General features: G+C 33.6%; 2 protein-coding genes across 4 annotated transcripts in view; one reads left to right on the top strand and one right to left on the bottom strand.

The window, feature by feature from the left end:
* The window catches only part of LOC136029366 (ammonium transporter Rh type A-like), a 133,595-nt gene extending 126,853 nt beyond the window's left edge, over window positions 1-6,742 (top strand). For all 3 annotated transcript variants that reach the window (XM_065707681.1, XM_065707680.1, XM_065707678.1), the window contains 2 exons: window positions 1,280-1,461; window positions 5,254-6,742. In XM_065707681.1, the coding sequence (XP_065563753.1) occupies window positions 1,280-1,461; window positions 5,254-5,414 (343 nt within the window). In that variant the 3' untranslated portion in view covers window positions 5,415-6,742. The remainder of the gene's footprint in view (window positions 1-1,279; window positions 1,462-5,253) is intronic.
* A 4,852-nt stretch (window positions 6,743-11,594) lies between these two features.
* The window catches only part of LOC136029362 (breast cancer type 1 susceptibility protein homolog), a 43,101-nt gene continuing 34,296 nt past the window's right edge, over window positions 11,595-20,399 (bottom strand). The window contains exon 4 of the mRNA XM_065707674.1: window positions 11,595-14,634. Within this exon, the coding sequence (XP_065563746.1) occupies window positions 12,956-14,634 (1,679 nt within the window). The 3' untranslated portion in view covers window positions 11,595-12,955. The remainder of the gene's footprint in view (window positions 14,635-20,399) is intronic.

The following is a 20,399-nucleotide window of genomic DNA, read 5'->3' as shown; positions in this document are numbered from 1 at the left end:
AGTTATTTTAAATTCACTAGAGCTATTAAAAAAAAAAAAAAAACACGAAGCAAAATGTATATTCTTTGGACAAAACAGCAGGATAAAAATGAAACATGACGAAATACATAAATTTTTACGAGCAGACAAACTGTTAAGAATAGTAGTTTAAGAATAGCAAGAAAATATAAGCGAGATATTTTTCTGTGCATATTAAGAAAAGTCTCCATTAGTAGCCGGCTCTTTACTATATCTGCTTTAGCACATAAATCAGAAATTGACAACCTTAAAATCATTCAACACTATGTGTCAGGGGAAAAAAAAAACTTTTTCCCTTGATATGCTTTGATAAAATTGAACAAGGGGGGATACGGTTTTCTGAGCTTAAGTATTGGCTGACTGTCACAAAAACAAAGAGCTCATTAACAAATTTTCATAGGGGACGAGAATTACGGGTTGGATTGAAGATAAAGCGAAAGTTTACGTCCCTTTGTCAGCGGGTTTGTCAATGAAAGCGGATGACGCCACACACAACTCCCGAAGCAGCCAAATTACTCAAATGACAATCCCATTGAGTTAAATTTGTAGAATTTCCCTAACATGTATGCTAGAATACTTTGGGACTGCCATTTCCTGAAATTTAAAAATGAGATTCTACTCCATTTAATAAAATAAAAATAAAATTAAACTCATACTTTCTGATCATCTAGAATTCATTAAAATCAAATATCCCTTGATCGGGCACAAAACCCTAGACGCTAAACAGTTTTTTCTAAAATTTACAGTAAATAAGGTTTTGACTTTTAATTCTATGTCATTTATCAGGATCTTTTATCCAGGTTCTACAAATTATGGCAACACCGCCCAATCAAATTAAAATATTTTGGCCACTCAAACTAAAAAGTTTATAATGGACGAGGTAGGGAATTGTTTAAGGCACCGTATCACTTTAAGTTACTGGAAAATTGTAAAAACTTAAGAGCTTTTTCAGATAACTTAAAAAATCCTAGTTAAAAATTGTAGAGACGGCGTTCAGATGCATATGAAATGTTACAAAAATCTAAACAAATCATAGGCAATAATGACTTTGAAAAGATAATTTCAGCCGCCTCCCATTTTTTCGTATTTCGGAACCATTTGAAAACCTTGAAAATAGACCAAAGCCCAGAGTTTATAGATTAGAGCTAATTACCTTTGTGACCATGACGATTTGTAAGAACTATTTGCTGTTAACCGTAAGTTAAACCAAAATCTTAATAACTTATATTCAAAATATTATACGTTTTATTCTCTATTTTAGTTTGTATAGAATATTTCCCGCAAGAGCTCCCTTGGACGGAACGGAAGATTTGCTTGGCGTTCGTAATCACCTACCAGACATTGAACCTGGATTGAATAGAAGTGCCTCAGAGCAAGCCGCTTATCAAATTGTTGTTCTCTTGGTGACTCTTGCTATTAGCATTGTTGGAGGTCTTTTAACAGGTAATTAAGAACTGCATAATTCTAAATGGTAACTTTACGATAGTTCCAAAGTGAATGGAAAACTTAAGAAAGTTAGATCTTCAGCAGTTTAACATGAGAGTACAGGAATTTAAGCATACTAGCAACAAATTCAGTATAGCCACTGGCAACTCCATTTAAAAAAAGGAAATTTCACAGAAAGTTGGATAATTGGTATAAGTAACCTATAGTTTTATAAAATTAAAGCTAAAGTCTCTTTGTATATTATTATTTAGTTTATGTTTTTTTTAATTAAAAAATTAGTGTCAAAATTCAGTCCCGCACAAACAAACCTTATGATTGAGAAAATTTTTGAGATATTAGCTGGAGAAAATCTTAGATTAAATGGGTTAGTTTCCTGTTTAAGTGGGTTGTATTCTCCTTTCTTTACCTCTTCTACATTTTAAGAACCTGAAAGACAAGTAGGCAATAGCTTAAAAGTAGAGAATAAAAGAATCGCAGTCACAAATACTAGATAACATTGGTGATCTTTCTTTCTGACATAAGCACCAGTTTCCTCTCTGAGAAGTTTCCTATACCCTTTGAGCAATTCTACCAGTGGCCAATCCTTCCAGTTAAGCTGACAGTGAGCTCACCACCTCTATCACCTTTACAGCACACCTTCCCTTTGATGAGACCACTGCAGATTCGGTACACGAATTTAATTTCTAATTATAAATGCGAAATAACTTCTGCGATGCGAGATGGTGACTTCTATGTTGAATGTGGATGAGTCCTCAACATTTTCAATTTTTTTCTTCTATTAATCTATTTCTCAACCAAAAACTGGTTCTACTGAACAAGATTAATTTTTCAATTTTATTTATACATAAACATTTGCATATAAAGATGCAGGTTCCACTATTATAATTCTGATATTGTGCAAAAGGAAAACAAAAACTGCTTCATTGATTTTTTTTCTAGTTCTTCATTGATTTCCCCTTACGATCAATAGTGGAGTCGATTCCCAAGAATTTAGAAGAGGGGGGATAAAATGAATTTCCAAAATCTAGGTGAGAGGCAAATTCATTGAGCTTCTTAATTTTTCCCAGGGAAGTAGTATTGTATTGTATCAGATTAACGACGCTTCTTGACTACTAAGGTCCCTGAGTCGGCCCTGCAGTGCATTGCTGCAGCATAATTCGATCTCTGGATCCCGTATTACCAAGCTAAGGTCAAACCCACTACGCCACCACAGGACTCCCAGGGAAGTAGTAAAAAGGGTATTTTTATATGAAAATATCCCGCCAAAAATATTTTGCAAAATCCAGATGTGGGAGGAGGGGGTCAGGGAAATCAAGGAGAAGAACAGAGTCACCACTACACCTCCCTCCCATGCAACTGACAGCCTTCTTTTTTTGTTAAGGTTTACATTATTTCATTCTTTAATTTTTTTTATTCCTTTATAAAGTTAACTTCACATTTTGTTTTTAGCAGCTGAACAGTTTATAACTTCCTTTTCTTTCTATTACAGTAATAATAATAAAAAAAGAATATAAAATGTAGCCAGCTAAAACAATAAGTATTCATTGGAAATTAGCTTAACCGAAAGTAATTTTGGTCCGTTTTAAGTTCACTTAATTATTATTATTACTATATAATATTAGTATTGATTGTTATTATTTGACTTTAGTTCTGCTCGATTTGATTTTAATTTGGCTCATTAATTTTCTTTATAAAAGCTTTCTTTTGAAAACATTTCAAAAATCAAGTCATATTTTAGTGACATAGTTTTTATGTTGGTCAAAATTAGAAATATTTGTTAAATTTTATTTCCTTTTTTCTACTTGACAATTAAAAGGCTGAATTGTAATTTGGATTTGAACAAAATTAAAATATTGAGTCAACATAACATCCTATACACATCCTTGAACACACAAGTATATTCACTCACGATTTTATGAAATGGGTCCAAATTATTTTTTGTATCTGTTTGTTTATTCATATGTCATGGTCATTATTCAGAAGAGTTCAGTTTTGTAGTCATAAATTAAGAGGTCAAGAGTCAATACACCCAAATTTGTTTCCTTAAGTCCTTGTCTTAATTGAGCTTCTTGGTTTTGAGATTTTACTACCAGGCCTGAACCTTTAAAGCAGATCACGGTAAAAAAAAAAAAAAAAAAAAAAAAAAACCGCAAGGAAACGATTCAATAAAGTTTTTTCCGAAATTTATTTTTCTCGTTAAGGTCTCCTGGGTCTAGTCTACGAAATAAAATATGATTTGATGACGACACAATATTTTATTTTTAATTGAAGTCTACCTGGCCCTGCATATGTGACCTGTAATTTACAAGCCTTACAGACACGAACAAATTTCAGCTTTTTTTCAGAGTCACGAACTGATAAAGCCAAAATTAGCTTGAATTTTTTTTTTCAGCATAGGGGTACACCTGACAAATAAACTTATTAAAACCATTTTCAAGCCGATTGGGGAAACATAATTTAATATCATCTTTGTGCGTCTTGAATCTTTTAGTCTTTTGGTTAAGAATGACCAAAATATTTAAAGCCAGTAACTATTATAAAAAAAAGAATTATGAAGGAAGTCCTAAACAAAAGCAGTTCCTAGCTGATAGAAAACAAAAGCTTTGAGCCCATTTTCAGGCAAATTTTTTTTTCTGTGCATAACTACCTTACGGATAAAAGTCTCGAGCATTTTTTCTTGATTCACTAACTTATGGATAAAAGTTTCAAGCGTTTAAGGACGAATTGTCGGTTCTTTTCAAAGCAATCCAACATTAAGGAGGCAAAATTTTTTGACACTCTTTTTCCATGTCCAAAAACATAATGTTTTAAGTCCCCCTGCCATTGCCAAACACACTCTGAAACATTTAAATCGAACCCTAGATTGTTTCCAATATATTACAAGCGCACTATTTAATGGGTTGACTGTAAATACTGTCGTTAAGAGTTTGGGGAGATTGGGGACACCCGTGAGTTGTCCCTCGCATCACTTCCCTCTAACAGCAAACTATGAAGTCCTTCTGCCCCCTAAACCAAGACTCAAGGTCCATTTGTCCCCCTTCTCCTCTGTAAAAGTTTAAACTTGATCCCCAAAGCCATTCCAAGGGTGCTGTAAATACAATGATGTGACCAACCCGCAAACACATAGCCTCTTTTGATGTACCACCGTGAATAAATTACAAGTCGCACAGGGGCTAAGGTACACAAATGTGCTTGCGAGTCGGAGAAAAAAATTGTTTAGTCCTCCTTGCCCCCTCCTTCAAGCAAAAATTTACACTACATTTGACGTTCTTGCAGTACCTGAAAATTCAACCTGATATCTCAATCCAACCCCGAGATATTGCAGATACGCTATTTTGATAATCTGATACCACATAGTGTCTTTGCCATTACCACGCTATCTAGACGCCAATAGATCCTAAACCCCACAGGGACCAATAGGACGAAAACGTTTAGGTGGGTTTACGACATAATTTTTACCACTTCCACCAAAGCATAATTTGATATCCATCCCACTCTGCCTAAAATTTCAACTCCATTCTTCAAGGCGTTCCAAAGATATTACAAATATGCAGTATTGAGAGCCTAAATCTAAATACTATCTTAATATTTACCTCTGGTCCCTTTCCTTTCTTCATCAAAATTTTACAAAGCTCTAAACCTTGGATTCCTGACCTACCAGTTTTCCTAAGTTTACGGCTAATTTGTGTTTACGGCTTACCTTTCAAGTTTACGGCTTACCTTTCCAGACTTATTTTCTTGAATATTTTATACAATTATTTTTTATGGGCGCTATTTATTAAATTCTAGGACTGATTATGCGCATATCTTTCTTCGGCTCAGTCTCAAAGGAGCACCTTTTCGACGACGAGCCTTACTGGGAAGTTCCAGAAGAAGAATTATCTCACGGACATCAAGAATCAAGAACTTACCAGCCACATAAGCGTGAGGTTGCAGATTCCAGAATGTGAAAACAAGAATGATGAAGATATTTTTACATATATGCAAGAGATATTTCTAAGTATTAACAATTGATAAGCAACATGCGGAGTGGAACAAAACAGTAAATTGCAGACAGATAAAATTATACTATAAAATATATATATATATATATATATATATATATATATATATATATATATATATATATATATATATATATGAAAAGAGAAATCACCAATGCAACAGCACAAACAAAAACACAAAAAAAAAAAAAAAAAAAAAAAAAAAAAAAAAAAAAAAAAAAAAAAAAAAAAAAAAAGACAGAAGGAGAAAAGGAAGACTGTTTTCCTAAATTAGTGATTAATATAGACCAGCACTTGAATGAGGCCTTAACCCTACTCATCCATACAATCACATAGGTCAAACAGCATAGCCATACACAATCAACCATAAAGAATAATCCATGGATATATATATATATATATATATATATATATATATATATATATATATATATTTATATATATATATATATATATATATATATATATATATATATATATATATATATATATATATATATATGTAGATGTTCTTTGACCACTCGTTAACATTGAGACCCAATATAACAGGCATCATTTCCGTTAGAATGCCGTTTCATTGAAATGTTCAAAGCGTATATTTTTGGCCAAACATAGTCGCTTCTTAAAATTTGCCCTGCTCTAAAACATTCCAATCACTCCTTCAAATTCAGAAAGGATTCTAAAAGTGCTGAATGCAGGATTTTGTGAAGGATAAAAGGAGTCTTCTTGAATTTTTAAGACACACTTTCTAAATCTTTTAGAAGGCACTCTAGGAAGGAGTGCCCTCCAAACTGTCTTGAATGTCCAGGAACATTAAATCCTCAGTGAAGTCCTTCCCTATCTCAGTCGTTATTCTCACTTGAACGATGGTATGCATACAAACAAATCGAATTCCAGGAGTTTCAAATTTGATATCTAAAAACACTAGATAAGAACCAAAGGTTATTTTAGTAGTTATAATAATTACTTAAGCCAATATACAATTTTAAATAAGCCAAGAATGGTCAAGTCTCAGCAAATCAGTCCTTTTCAAAGGCTTAGAACGTCAAGAAAAGTATTTTTCTTTATTATACTTCCTGCGAGTTTTACTATTCCTTCTGGTCTAAAACGAAACAAATTAAAGCCAGACCACTCTAGCTTTAGCGAGGGTAGGAAGTCTTTCCTTAGGGGATAAAAGCACAAGAATTTCTGAAAAGTTGGTTTTCTTATTTGTAATTTTTATTTATTTATTCATTTTCTTTAGAATGATGAAATAAATTTCTTTTCGAAGCTTATTTAATGTTTGTTACGCCTCTGCTCATCGATTAGAACAAATTAACCTAGATTTGTCAAAGAATTCCCTTATCAAATGTTTTCTAAAGCAAAATTTGTGTCACAGATATTAAAAATTAATTAATTTATAAAAAGCATAGTTTACCTTACAGAATTAAAGAGCGAAGTTGAAACTTAAAACGAACAAAAATTATTACTTCGTAGATTACACAAGATGTGTTACACAAGATAGTACGAAACCAGCTTAATTAAACCGAATCTTGATAGTTCTTCAATATCTACAGAATTCTAAAAACTAGCCTTTTTTACTGAAAAACGCGATCGCAAAAAACAGATGTTCTGTACGGAGCAGAAAATTCTATAAGCCGTTAGCGAAAAATAAAAGACTAATTTAGAAGGGTCTATACCGGCCGTGATATTGATAACTTTTAGCATATATTTATAATTCAATAAAAACTCAAGTAAGCTCAGTTGTTAATAAAACACTAGTCATGGTTTACTTCCAAATGACAAACTTTGTTTGACTTTCAAATTCATTTTGCCTGTTGATATTTTTAATAAGACACTATAAGTTCTACTTCCTATATCCCTTAAGAATTCCCAAAAGATATGTGCTACTTTGACACACAAACAAAGAGTCTAATGTATATAATGCTATCGGTATGTCCAAGACTTGCTCATAAAAAATTTAATTATTTTCATAAAAATCATAATAAATGAATGACAGTTTTTTCCTTAGCTTTTGTTTACGACTTTTTTGTTTTTACTCACTAAGGGGACCAGGAGGGGTAGAATAGGCAAGGGGGGTTGTAAACTTCCGGTTAAGGGTTTAAGGCCATGCAGATTACAACGTTGCTTTTGTTATTCTTCCTAGCCTTTCTGCTCGAGAAACGACACCAAATGTTGTCGTTTTAGTACCACATATCAGTTACAACGGCTTTATTAAGACAAATTTACAGGAAGCCCACAGAAAGAGGAAGTAGCTTCTAAATGAGCCATTTAATATTACTCTCCGATCTTAAGCTAGCCTGCTAACACAAGCAGAAAAAAAGGAAATGAATAAGAATTTGCATGCTAGCCATACGAAAAATATCTACCCTTATTTGGATGGGTCAGGGGGGGGGGTTTAGTCCATGACAGATACAATAAAATCTCCATTTCTAGCCATTCAGACCTTTGGGCGAAAAAAGATCTTTAGGGGCATAAAATGGCCAAAAGCGTCCCCTTGCTGGCACACAATATTTTTTCGCTGCTTGAAAAGAGCACTAGATATTAGAATTCCCGATGAATGAGCTATTTCCCAATGTTCTTCGACTACGCGTTCGGTAGAATCACCCCTGAAAGAAGGAGACATATTTCTGCTACTCTGGCAAAAAGTGATTTTCCTTGTTCTTTAAGGTGGGGACTGCAATCCTCGTGTATAAGGTTGTCAACTATGGTGATTCCAATGATGCGCTTTTAATTTCGACCCGCCACCATGTTCGAGGGATTTTATGCTCTTCTTTTAAATCCTCATAAATTTGTTTGAACAATAAACTTTCACTATTAAAATTCACCGCAAAACAGTCACTATTCTCTAACACCTTAGACATAAAGTTTTTCTGAGTAGAATTTTTTTTTCAGACGTGTTTCGAACAACATTCAGACTTTACTTATTTTTCAATTAGCTTAGGCCCTAAATGAATCAATTACCACCAGATTTCACAAACTTAGGCCTCTAAGCCTAGAATTCACAATTCATATTTTACTTGGAAAGCAAGGAATGGAAAAACACATGAGGAGCAGATTTATTTAAAAAAAAATAATCCAGTTTTAGCATTTATATCCGTTACAGAAAAATGCCAGTTACAGAAAAATGAGTACGATTCCCAATTATTTCCCCCAAATACCTGTCGTTCAGGCAACACTGGCTTTTCTCAATAACAAGAGTTACCAAGATAGTTACTCCATGGAACAATAAAGATACCCTATCTACATTGTTCTAAAATCGAATTTACTGTTCTAAAAATTAATTTTGAGTTGGAGGTTTCGATTTGTATCAGTATGTCCGTTATAGCAAACTTCCATTAAGGCCTGGCGACTTCTTGCGTGAAGCTAGACATTCATTTTCTAATCCTCCTCAGTAGATATCAGCAGTGGTTAGGAAAAGAAAGCAATTGTGATTAGTAGAAAATGTTTGTCCCTAGAAATTGTTGTGTAGCTAAGCTGCACGTGAATTCGACTTTAAAGAACAATCAGCATACCCTTTTTTTTCGCTTTTACTCACGAATACTTATTAAGTTTTAACTTAAATGTGCTAAAAAAATTAGACATTTTTACCTATTCAATCGTTCGTTCCATGTGTGGGATAAGATTTTATTTATTTGATTCTTTCTTTAATTTTCAGGAATCTCACTATGGATCTTCTTCTCAGTTTTATTGAGAAGAATCTTCAATTTTATTCCCAATCAATTTTCGAAAGAGACCTAACGAATCCTCATGACACCACTGCTTGACTCTCAAAGCGATAAATAAAACCTTTTTCATAAGTGACAGTTCACAATGATTGCATGGCCAACAAAAGAATGCTACCAAACGGCAAACAGTGAAAAAAAAAGTAATAACCAAGTCATTTTCTGAATTATTGTTCAGAATGAACTTCATCTTTTACTTTCAATTTTGTGTGCTTGTTGGAATGACACTTACTACAGCAGTTGAAAATAAAAGAAACTACAGTCCGTCCTTGATTCCGTACCGCGAGTTTCCTGACATAATAAGTAAAATGATAGAAATTGAAAGTTTTTTATTCCTCAAAAAGCAAAAGTATAAAAACTCTAGAACCAATATTTGTTCCAAAGTGCTGGTCGAATCGACGAAAAACGATGCCTAATTCAATCTTTCTTTCGTTACGCTTATGGAAAGAAAATGTAAAATAAGAAATTTCCCATTTTTATTCAGAAACATGGAACATAAATCTACTGTGAAATCCTGTAAATATAGATTGTCCTTCACAATTTCTTGGCATCAAAAGAATAGTACTGGATAAAAAAGACGATGATTAGCCTTACCTCATATTTTTAGAAAGAGTTTCTTACATCCTTTAGAAAGAGTATCGATGTCCTTTTTATTGTTCCACTATTACGTTGATAACGTTCGTGTGAATTTATTAAATGCTATTTGAGTCGTTAAAAGAGTTAGTTTTGTTAGAAATAACTATTGTGTGGGGATATTTGTTTTTACATTTTGGGAGCATTATTTCAATAAACTTATTACTCAGAGTGTAAAATTGGCTTTTACTTTATTTATGTTTTGTACAGACAAATTTGAGTTTAAAATGAAACATTATTAGACAAACCAGAATTAAAGAGCTTAGAACATGATAAATTTTTTTTTATTTTTCTTTATTAATATGGAATTCCCTTATTGTTATAATGTATTACGTACTTTTTTCAATCCGGTTAAATGTGTTCTGGAAAAAATCTACGCAGAACAAAAAGAGGCTCTAGTGAGTAGGCTGGTCAACCCAAAACTGTGAAAACATCAGTAACTGCTCTCCAACTGCAGTTTGCTTTCCAACGTAAAAGAAAATGAAAAAAAAAAGAGATAAGAAATAGACAGATGTGTCTTTGAGAGGACTGATAAAAGTACAAGAAGATCCCTCACTCCTACTGGTGAAAATAAGTAATATAAGTCAATAAAATAATATGGTAAATAAGCCTTTTTAACTGTTTGTTTTCTCTTGGAATGAAAAAAAAATAAAGCAGAGCAGAGTAATTTTCGACAAAAAGGACACTTTTAACTTAAACTACTATCAGCTCTTCGCGGTGCTTTGCCTTCAGGAATTAGTTACTTTTGGGAGATTTCCAGGCCCTTTGTAGTACTTGACTTGTTTCAAAAGAGTAAAGGTTTTGCAGAGATAACTCAACTATTTGGACATTTGCCCTATTTTTCTTTCTTCCCGATATATCTAAAAATTTAGAGCGTCACGGATTTCAATGCTGCTGTCGCAATCATAAACGTTTTAAAAAAATAGCTAAGCGGTGGGTAATAATTAATCGTGGAGAAGTAGCTGTGTTTCCATCCTGCTTTCTAGGGCTATAATGAGAGAAGTCTCATTATAGCCCTATTCTGCGGCACGTTCTGCGGATGAAGGATGACAGGTTTCCGAAGATTGTCCTTTTTGGCCAACCGTATAGGGCTAGGCAGAAAGTAGGTCGTCTGCGGTTGGGGTGGGAGTAAGTCATAAAGCAAGATTTAAAGAAAATGGGGACTTCCTGGGAGGGTGTAAAGACGGAGGCTGTGAATATATTGGGATGGAGGAGGAGAGTGTGTAGCTGTGTTGGCCTCAGGCGGCTTGGTGATGCAGTGAGTCGTTGGTGGTAGTAGTAGTAACAAGTAAACAACTGGATCATTTAGTCACGAAGTGAAAACAAAATCAAAATATTTACTGTGAAGCAATTGCTCAAATTTTGATTTGAGAAGATGCAACAACTTTTAAAAAAATTTATCAATCAAGACCTCATTTTCAAACTTGAAAAGGATAACCGTGCTGAAGAACTTAGCCCCACAACCTATTAGCTTATCTGGACAATTTTCAGCATGCATGGAAGGGACGAAGGAAATGTTATTCAGACTGAATTCGGAGACTACATAGGCAACTATACGAAGGACCTGTATAATACAAATTTTAAGCTTTATATTGGAGTACCATGACTGGTCAGTTGGTTCATCGCATCCAGTCAGCACAACGGCAGCCATCAACTTGGCACTGGATTATCAATGAATAGTCCTGCAGTGATTATAAGCGCTGTTTTGGTGTCTAAAAGTAAAACCGTAGATCGGTCATCTTCATAAACACAATACCATAGACGCGACTATTCAGGTAAACATTTTATTCATTCATAAAAGGTAATAGCTAAAATTGGCTAGTATCTAAAAACTAGGCTAAGTAAGATCCACAAAAAAATACAATGCAGTCAAATTTCGCGACTAGTTAAATTACGTCTTATTTATACAAATCCAATTTATAGACCGTTAATCTACATCTAAAAAAAAAGAGGAGAGTTAAGAATTAGTAAAAATAAAGTCATGACATATATTGTCGCATAAGGGCTTAATTTTAATGTTAACCAAAAGTTAAAAAAGTCTTAAAAGACTTCTCCTTATATGCAACAATCTATTCCAAGTAATGAAGTGCGCCACACTGAGCCGGCGTTATTAAAAAGACAGACAATAACGTTAGAAGATTCAACAAAAATATACCAGTGAAAATAAAAAATCATAACTAATTACATGTTTTATTTTTTTTAATTAATATCTTTGAAGAGGCGTTGATAAACAATAACATTTTATTTACCGTACATTTTCTGTGTCATCATATTAAATTCTAGAAACAATTCTCTAGTTTTCTGCTTTTCCTGAAAGATCGGTAGCAATATCAAGTATAAAATAGCATCTATGGAAAGGTATATGTAAAACCACTAATTTGCTACGAATTTCAGTTACTCCTACATTTGTATATTTGCCAAAAGCCTTTTAATAATTTTTTTGACAAACAGGATACTAGTTTGTACCAAAGAAAAATAAGGCAATGAAAAGCAAGGAGCACCGTGAGCGTAGAGTACCATTGTACCATGGTACTCTACGCTCTCGGTGCTACTTGCTTTTCATTACCTTATTTCCTTTTAATTACAGCTTCACAAAATAAAGAAAGAAAAAAGTACGACTCGTTTTTCTGTATTTGCGCTCGAAAATCGCTTGGCTCTCAGTCGTGATGCGCCTCTAGCTCAGTTAAGAATAAACAAAGCCCAAACACTACAACCCTCAGGAATTAATATTGTATTTTTAACAAATACGTAAAAACAAGACTAGTTAGGAGAGAGTATTTCACAACAAACAAGGATCCCAGGAATTTGTTCTGCCCTCTCCTCTACAGTGAAATCCATGTTTTCAATAGATTTCGCAGCAGATCACAAACTTTAGAGAGTATTCTCAGTTTTATTATCCCCTTTGCAGATAACTGAATAAGCATTAGCTTGTGCATAGAAGCATGGGTCCCATCCTTAAATGGAGATTAAAATATCGTTTCGGGGCGATGAGGGTGGCATAAAACCTCTCAAAAAACGTATGTTTAGACCCAATCATGTACAGATTCAAACGGTTCTTTGAAAGAATATAAGACAATGACATATAAATCATAGACGTTACAGAATTGTATAAACAAAAGAAAAAACAAATCAATCTTCATCACATTGTTCCTTCTCAACAGCAAGAAAGTCAATTTGAAAATGAAGAATACCTCCACGAAACCTATACACGTCGAGATCATCATTTCTCAGATGAAACAAATACTCTTTATTACTCAAATGATGAGGCAAAGCTTGATTACAGAAAGGCACTACCTTATATTGTATGCTACCATAATATCCATTTCTTTCCGTATTTAATAAACTGATGTCAACGTAAAATGCGTATTCGTCATCAGGTTTGTCAGAAACAAGCCGCACTTGCAAAAAAGCCAACAGTTCATTATCATCTCTAAGAATCTGATTGTAGGCAATCTGAAACCATCGACCAAGGTTTTCAACAATTAAAACATTATCACGAGTTGTTAAGCTATATGAGGTATATACAAAACGTCCGTGTTGAGTGGACCGTGGAGTAAAATTTCCAATATGATCCAAATGATCTCGTAGTTTTGTGGAATAAACCACACAGTTTCCTTTGTAATGTAGTGGACAAGGTAGTTCTTCAGGAAGCGACGTACTATAGCCAGATGGTCCTGGTTGATCATTTAAGGCAGCACGTATAAGGGCAGTTACAACATCCTTGTAGGAACCGTCGGGAGGCTGAGTATTTTCCCTTGATGCATTTTTAGCAGTAACACAATCAGCATGTTCCAAAGGCTCTGGTGTGCCGGAATCATTTTCAATTTCGTTGCATTCATCATCATCATTTGTTTCTGCTGCAACATTCTCATCTCTTTTGTTTTGCTTATCATCTGATGAATCCCTGCTTTCAATTGCCTTAGAAAGATTGCTTACGATTTTACTTAGAACTGTATGGAGATGATCCCGCGAAGTTGGCTCGGACTCAAAATCACTATTTACTTTCTTTAAAGATATTTTTTCAAGCTGTTCCTGAAGAGGCTCAGAAAGATCACGAGAAGACTTAGGGGTCTCCGGCAAAATATACTCGGGAAAAAACTTTCTATAGCCCTGAAACGTGACTGATTCTTCTTCTTCTTCTGATTCCTCTTCAGAATCAGAGCCACTTAGAGCTTCTTGTTTGACAACTTGTTCATTATTGAGGCCAAGTAAGTTTTCTTTATGGGAAACTAAGACTACTTTTTCTTCTTCTTTATTCTCAACCTGCACAACATATCCATTTATATTTTCTCCTTTAACAATGTCATCACAATTTTCTTGGTGACCATTGGGGATAACTGCTTCCTCTACCTTAATTTCAAGCCCAAGATTATTCAATTTTGTTTTAGAATCACTCAACATCGCAACAATTAAGGACACTTGCTGATTTAGAATTTTCATATCTTTTTCAACTTTAACAAAATTTCCATTATGTTTCTTATTAGCCTTTTCCATTTGAGGACTAATAATCTCAATTATATCCCTTTCTTTTGAAAACTGGGAGCATATAGCAGAGGACATATCTCCAATAGCACTTGCAATCAGCTGCCCTTGTGCAGTCACTTTTGACGATATCATTGAAGAAACTTTATTACTTTGTTCATGAGTTTTTACAAGGTTTCCAATTTTCTGTTCTAACCTTGAAAATGAGTCACATAGCTTACTTTCTAGACAGGTCACTTCTTCTTTCAGATTGCTAAGAGACGAGTCAACTTCCTTTCTTACACAATCTGAGACTATGGTGGCTAATTCATCTTTGGTAATGGAGCCTAAAGTAAAATACCATTTTTAAGACTGAATGTGATATGAGAGAAAGTAATTAGCGTTACCAGTAGAGTAAAAAAATCGAAAGAAAAACCAAGCTATAGACAACAACAAGATGTACACACACCAAAATTTGCGAAAATGAGGCATGACAACTAAATTACAATATATAAAAAAAGCAGAAAACTGGAATCCGGAGTGTTTAACTGTTTAAGGCATCAAACATGAAAGGATTAAAAGTTTTTTCATGCCTTTAGAACTCAAAAGTGGATTAAAGTGGAAACACATGATGGAATTTTAGTGGCAACGAACCGGTAAATGTGGAGTTTAAGCAAAGAATAGCTATTACGAGCTATTGACTAGGTTTGATAGCATTGTAATGAGTTCTTTTTTTCTTGTGAATTAAAACATAAATACATCGCCCATTTTTTAAGAAAGTGAGCTTAGCCTTGTCGAGCAAACATTATAGGAAAAAACATATCTACACATAGGGGTGAGAATCCTCCTCTTCTAATATCAATTTTACAAGCACAGAGAGGAAATTAAAACATCTGATCTTTAAAATGGATTTATTATATCTTAACGTCTCCACCTTCTGAAACTTAGACTTAGAACTATTTATGACACCAAGGATTACATGTCTTGCATTATCAGTTATGGCTGAAAAGGAAAAGAATTTTTTTGCACAGCCCAATCCTATCTAAAACCCATAAATTTGTTTTCTTCATTGCTCAGTGGCTGAGATCGAACAAGCCTTTTTTAATTCATTTTGTTGACTTTATTTATCGTAGAAAGGCCAATAGAACGAAGAAGCAAAAGAAACAGTGAGAAAAAAAAGAAAACAGTACGTGTCAACGGCTGAAAAAAAGAAAGAAAGAGAAAATGCCAGTTTTCATCCTTCACTAAGCAAAGAAGCGCTCGGACGAAATAAATATTAAAGTGCTTTATTTTTTAATTTTGTAATTAAAAGATCCAAGGAATTTTTTTTTTAACAAATGAAAAATCACAAATCGTGGTAGCCAACAAATGCAGAAAGTAGAACGAGGCTGATATTGCCACAACCATTCCGAAGAGAATCCAAAAAAGAAGAGAAACCACCCTCTAAACTTTTATGGCTTTCTGTAAAGTTGTCACCAAAGGCAAACATTACGTTATACTTATTGGGCATGATTAAGGTCTATATTTCGTTCCTACTCACCATCCAATTTCTTTATTTTTTTTTGGATTCGGTAGTTACCGTATACTGTACTGGTTACATCCATTTTTTAGATTAGATATTCACATGTATAGTTAAATCTCATTCGTTCCCAAATTCAGTGGATTTGGTAGTTCTGTCACACAAGTTCCGCTCAGTTGCAAATTAGGCGATTTGACACGATTGCCATCTGTTTGCAAATTTTGTGGTTTACATATATTGAAATGTTCATTTGGTTCCCATTTGTTCTGTCACACTTAGATCCGCTCATTAACAAACTGGGTGATTTGATATGCTCATTTTATTTCGATTCGTTTTCAAATTTGGGGGGGGGGGTCAAAATATAAATAAAAAAAGAGCTAGATTTGAACGACGCTTAAAGCTTCAGTTGCATTAAATAATCATCCCCTCTTTAAAGATTCGTTAATTTCAGCTGGTTCACTGATTGTAACTGCGAATTTCGGTTCTGCTCTAGCTACATCATAGTCACAACTGTCTGTTTAAAAAAACAACAAATTTCTTAATTACATGGGCTTTTTCTTGCTTTCAACACCACAGGATCTCTTGGAAAAAATATTGCTTAAAAAAAGAGAGACTATATATATATATATATATATATATATATATATATATATATATATATATATATATATATATATATATATATATACATATATATATATATATATATATATATATATATATATATATATATATATATATATATATATATATATATATATATATATATATATATATATATATATATATATATATATATATATATATTACATATTTACTTTTTCTTGAAAATAGCTCAATATCCGGTAAAGTTGCTATCCTCAGATATTCTGGCATAAAAAAACGATCTAGATAGGTCAGAAGTCTGAGAAAAATTCGTTAAGAGCCTTAATTTTGGTTTTTGCAAAGGACCTCATGTACTATGCTTGTACATCAGATAAAATTTCTTTCGACATCATATAAGCATTTTCTCATACGATGCATAGTCATGCATAGTATAAATAGGATTGTTGAGCTTCCAATGCATAAGTTATTTATATAATATAATATCTGTTGGAAGGCCAAAAAGACGGAAATTTGCACCATCAATTGTGTTGTCGGAAAGCGACAACACAAATACAGGTAGCTAAAGCAAGGACCATTGCTAAATTGTCTGAAGTAATGAAAATCCAAAAACGTGTTAAAAATCAAAATGAAGAGCAAAGATACAGGCGGTTAGAGGATATACGAAAACGACAATTCGAAAATGAAATGAAATAAAAATGGAAATGAAGAGCAGACACCTGCGGTTAGAAGACATACGACACCGAGCATGTGGGAGAGTCAAAAATGAAAATGAAGAAAAAAGACAGAAGCAGTTAGAAAAAAAGCGGCGGTGTGTCAAAAATCAAATGAAGAGCAAAGACAAACGCGGTTAAAGACATGCTACAACGAGTATGTGAGCGACTCAAAAATCGACATGAACAGCAAAGAAACACGCGATTAAAAGAACAGCAGCGGCATGTCAAAAATAAGAATGAAGAGCAAAGAAACACGTGGCTAGAAGACATGCGACACCGAGCATGTGAGAAAGTCAATTAAAACGTGTCAAAATTGAAAATGATTGCGATGACAATTGGGTATGGGATTTTGACAAAAATTAGGTAACCAATGCCTACCATCCCTTTGTAAAAAAAAAACAAAGGTTCAGCGATATATATTTCATTCTGACGAAAGAAAAGCCGAGGTAAAACGAGCCAAACAAATTTAATATGATAGCGATGATGATCGGGCTTTGGTTTTTGACATGGATAAGTCATCAATACCTACCATACCTTTTAAAATCAAAAAACAGGACTATATAAATTGTTTAAAGAAAAATAAGTTTTGTGTGCGATAACTCTTTCATAATGAAAAAAGACATGCTGAGGCTAAAGTTCAAGACCCAATAAAAAAACACAAAATTTACAAAAACACTACTTCTAATTTAAGGTCCATTTGGACGTCATTACCTAAAGAGTCAGGGGTTAAATCTACAGTCACCTGAATATTCATTCAATTCATCTGAGGTGTCTTTCATGTCAAGTTCAAAAACTTGGGACATAAAAACTTTTTGGGGGCACCCCCACCCTTTCCAGATAATAACAGGATTCTAGAACTTAATAGATAATAATAGAAGTTTACATCTAAATTATGTATTCACTTTCCTTTTATTTTTTTCCTCTTATATTTCTTTTGCAAAATATTCGGTCTTGCGATTAACGTTATGCTTATATACATATAAACGTAAACAACTGGTTCTAACAGAGCACTTTCTATACTCCCTCACTTGCTACTAACAGAGCGCTTTAAAGACGTTACCAATCTCTCACATTTAGAGAACAACGCAACCTAGAAACATTGCATTCTTTTGGCAAAAAACATTGTACCATGATAACCTCGTGCTGTAAATATCGTATCTGAGTTTTGAGTGAAAATGCATTTGCTTGCCAAGCTTATTCTGTCAATGAACCAACATAATGAATCCGAGAAGCCCGTACCCATGCCGCATCTGGATGTTATTATCCCAAGTTTCTGGTGAAAATGCAATGAAAACTATTTCAATTTATTTCCATTACTTCAAGTGAATTTGAAATGAGAAGATGTCAAATAAAATAAATTTTAATATGGTTATTAATATGGAAGGGTTTCATAATCCATGTATTTTTTGAACAAATGCTTAGTGGATGGGAAGTATTTTTCATACAATTTAGTTTGGTACCGAGCACACTGATTCTTTTAATTGGTCAATGACGCTTGTTCTGGTCCGAAAAATTGTAATTTTTCGTCAGGTATCCTTTCTGTAATGTATTGGTCCCGAGCACGCTGGTTTTCCGTTACTGGGCGTAAGTATATGAGTTTGGGTCCCCATGTACAGCTCTAGGGCCCCAAGTCCTCTCCAGGAGCTCCAATACCCTCCCCAGAATTGGCCCAACAACTCTTTTTTTGAACTTGGAATTATTTTTTTGGGACTTGGAATTTTATTTTGATTAGGATTTTTTTCAGGACCATAGAAATTTTTTTTCAGGAACTTGATTTTTTTTTTAATATTTTTTGAACTTAGATTTTTTTAACGTAAGAAGTTTTTTTAACTTAGAAATTTTTCCACGATTTTTTTTATGTCTTGAATTCTTGGTGATCATGGTTTTTAGATTTTTTTTTTTTTAATGCGGCCACCCCCGTGGTACTCTCTAGTTGGTCTTCGACACTAGTTGGTTTATTGTACGTTATCGAAGAGCATAAATTATAAACTGGAGGGATAAATACTTACATCATTTTAAAAACAGAATTGAAGATGAAATACTTGAAGAAACTGTGCGTACATGATAGCGTTATGGCAGCATTGAACATTGACAAAGACAAATATTTGAACTACGATACCAAGTACTAGTGTGATACTATTGGGAACAAATGCGTGCATTGTCAGGGCAGTGAGAATTGAAATTTCGTTTGAGTACCAAAAATTCAACTCTCATGAAGGTGGATATCTGAGAGTGAGATCTCCAGAAATGACACTCACTAAAAAGAATGCAAATATAAGAATAATAGTTGATCACGAGGGGCAACTTCTTGTTAGTGCTTGTGGTAACACGTTACCCAGTGATCAGCCAAATCACCAGCTTTCGGGTATTACCATTCAACAGAAGATGAAAAGAAGACAGGCGTACTGCTGCACCAATGTCACAAATCAAATTTTTCCTACGTGCCAGAACTGTTACCTGTGTAAAAAGAATTTGGTAATAAACAAATAATTTCCAGACAAAATAAAAAGGGCATTGGAATATAACATCAACAGAGAAAATACAGACCATTAAAACAAAAGCAAAACATTGGTGAACGTTAGTATCATTGGTAGTTTACCGACATGTATCATTATTGAACACAATAATAGCAATGATGATATATGTGATGAGCTTGTAGGTGAAACCATGTTAAAAGGTGTGTGTGACTCCGAAATGATTTTAGTGCCAAGTCAAGATGAAACATGAAGAATTATTGTTTGGAACGGATTCGAAAGATTCAAATTTTTTATGATGGCATTAATAACACGAATGTTGTACATGCCATTATTTCAATAAGAATATTTCATCGAATCACTTTGTTATGTTACCATTATTCTTAAGGGAACGTTGGCAAGTCCCTCATTTCAAATGTTTATTCAAAAGTTAGAAATGCAAAAGAGGAATTTTCAGACATAGGCACTACTACCAGGTTCAAAGGGGATGTGATAGAGTGTGAAATAGGTAGATAAGGTTTTTACCAAAATCTGAGAGATGAACCGGAGGCTTTTTAGAGTTAGAGACACACGAAGTGGGAATTTATGAAGATTCAGAGACGGGTGGGTGCGAATATTTCAAAAATTCGATACATAATATTTTCCCAAAGAAAAAAAAAAAAAAAATTAACCTTTGTTTCTGATTTTAATCCAAACAAAGAAAGAAAAGTTAGACTTGAATTCTGAGTTCTTCCAAAGAAGAGAAAAAAGTAAGACTTCTGTTCTAGATTTTTCAAAAGACGAGGAAAAAGTTCAATGTT

Source organism: Artemia franciscana, chromosome 7 (genome assembly GCF_032884065.1).
Source record: "Artemia franciscana chromosome 7, ASM3288406v1, whole genome shotgun sequence".
In the NCBI taxonomy this organism is placed as follows: domain Eukaryota; kingdom Metazoa; phylum Arthropoda; class Branchiopoda; order Anostraca; family Artemiidae; genus Artemia; species Artemia franciscana.
This window is presented reverse-complemented; position numbering and strand designations above follow the sequence as displayed.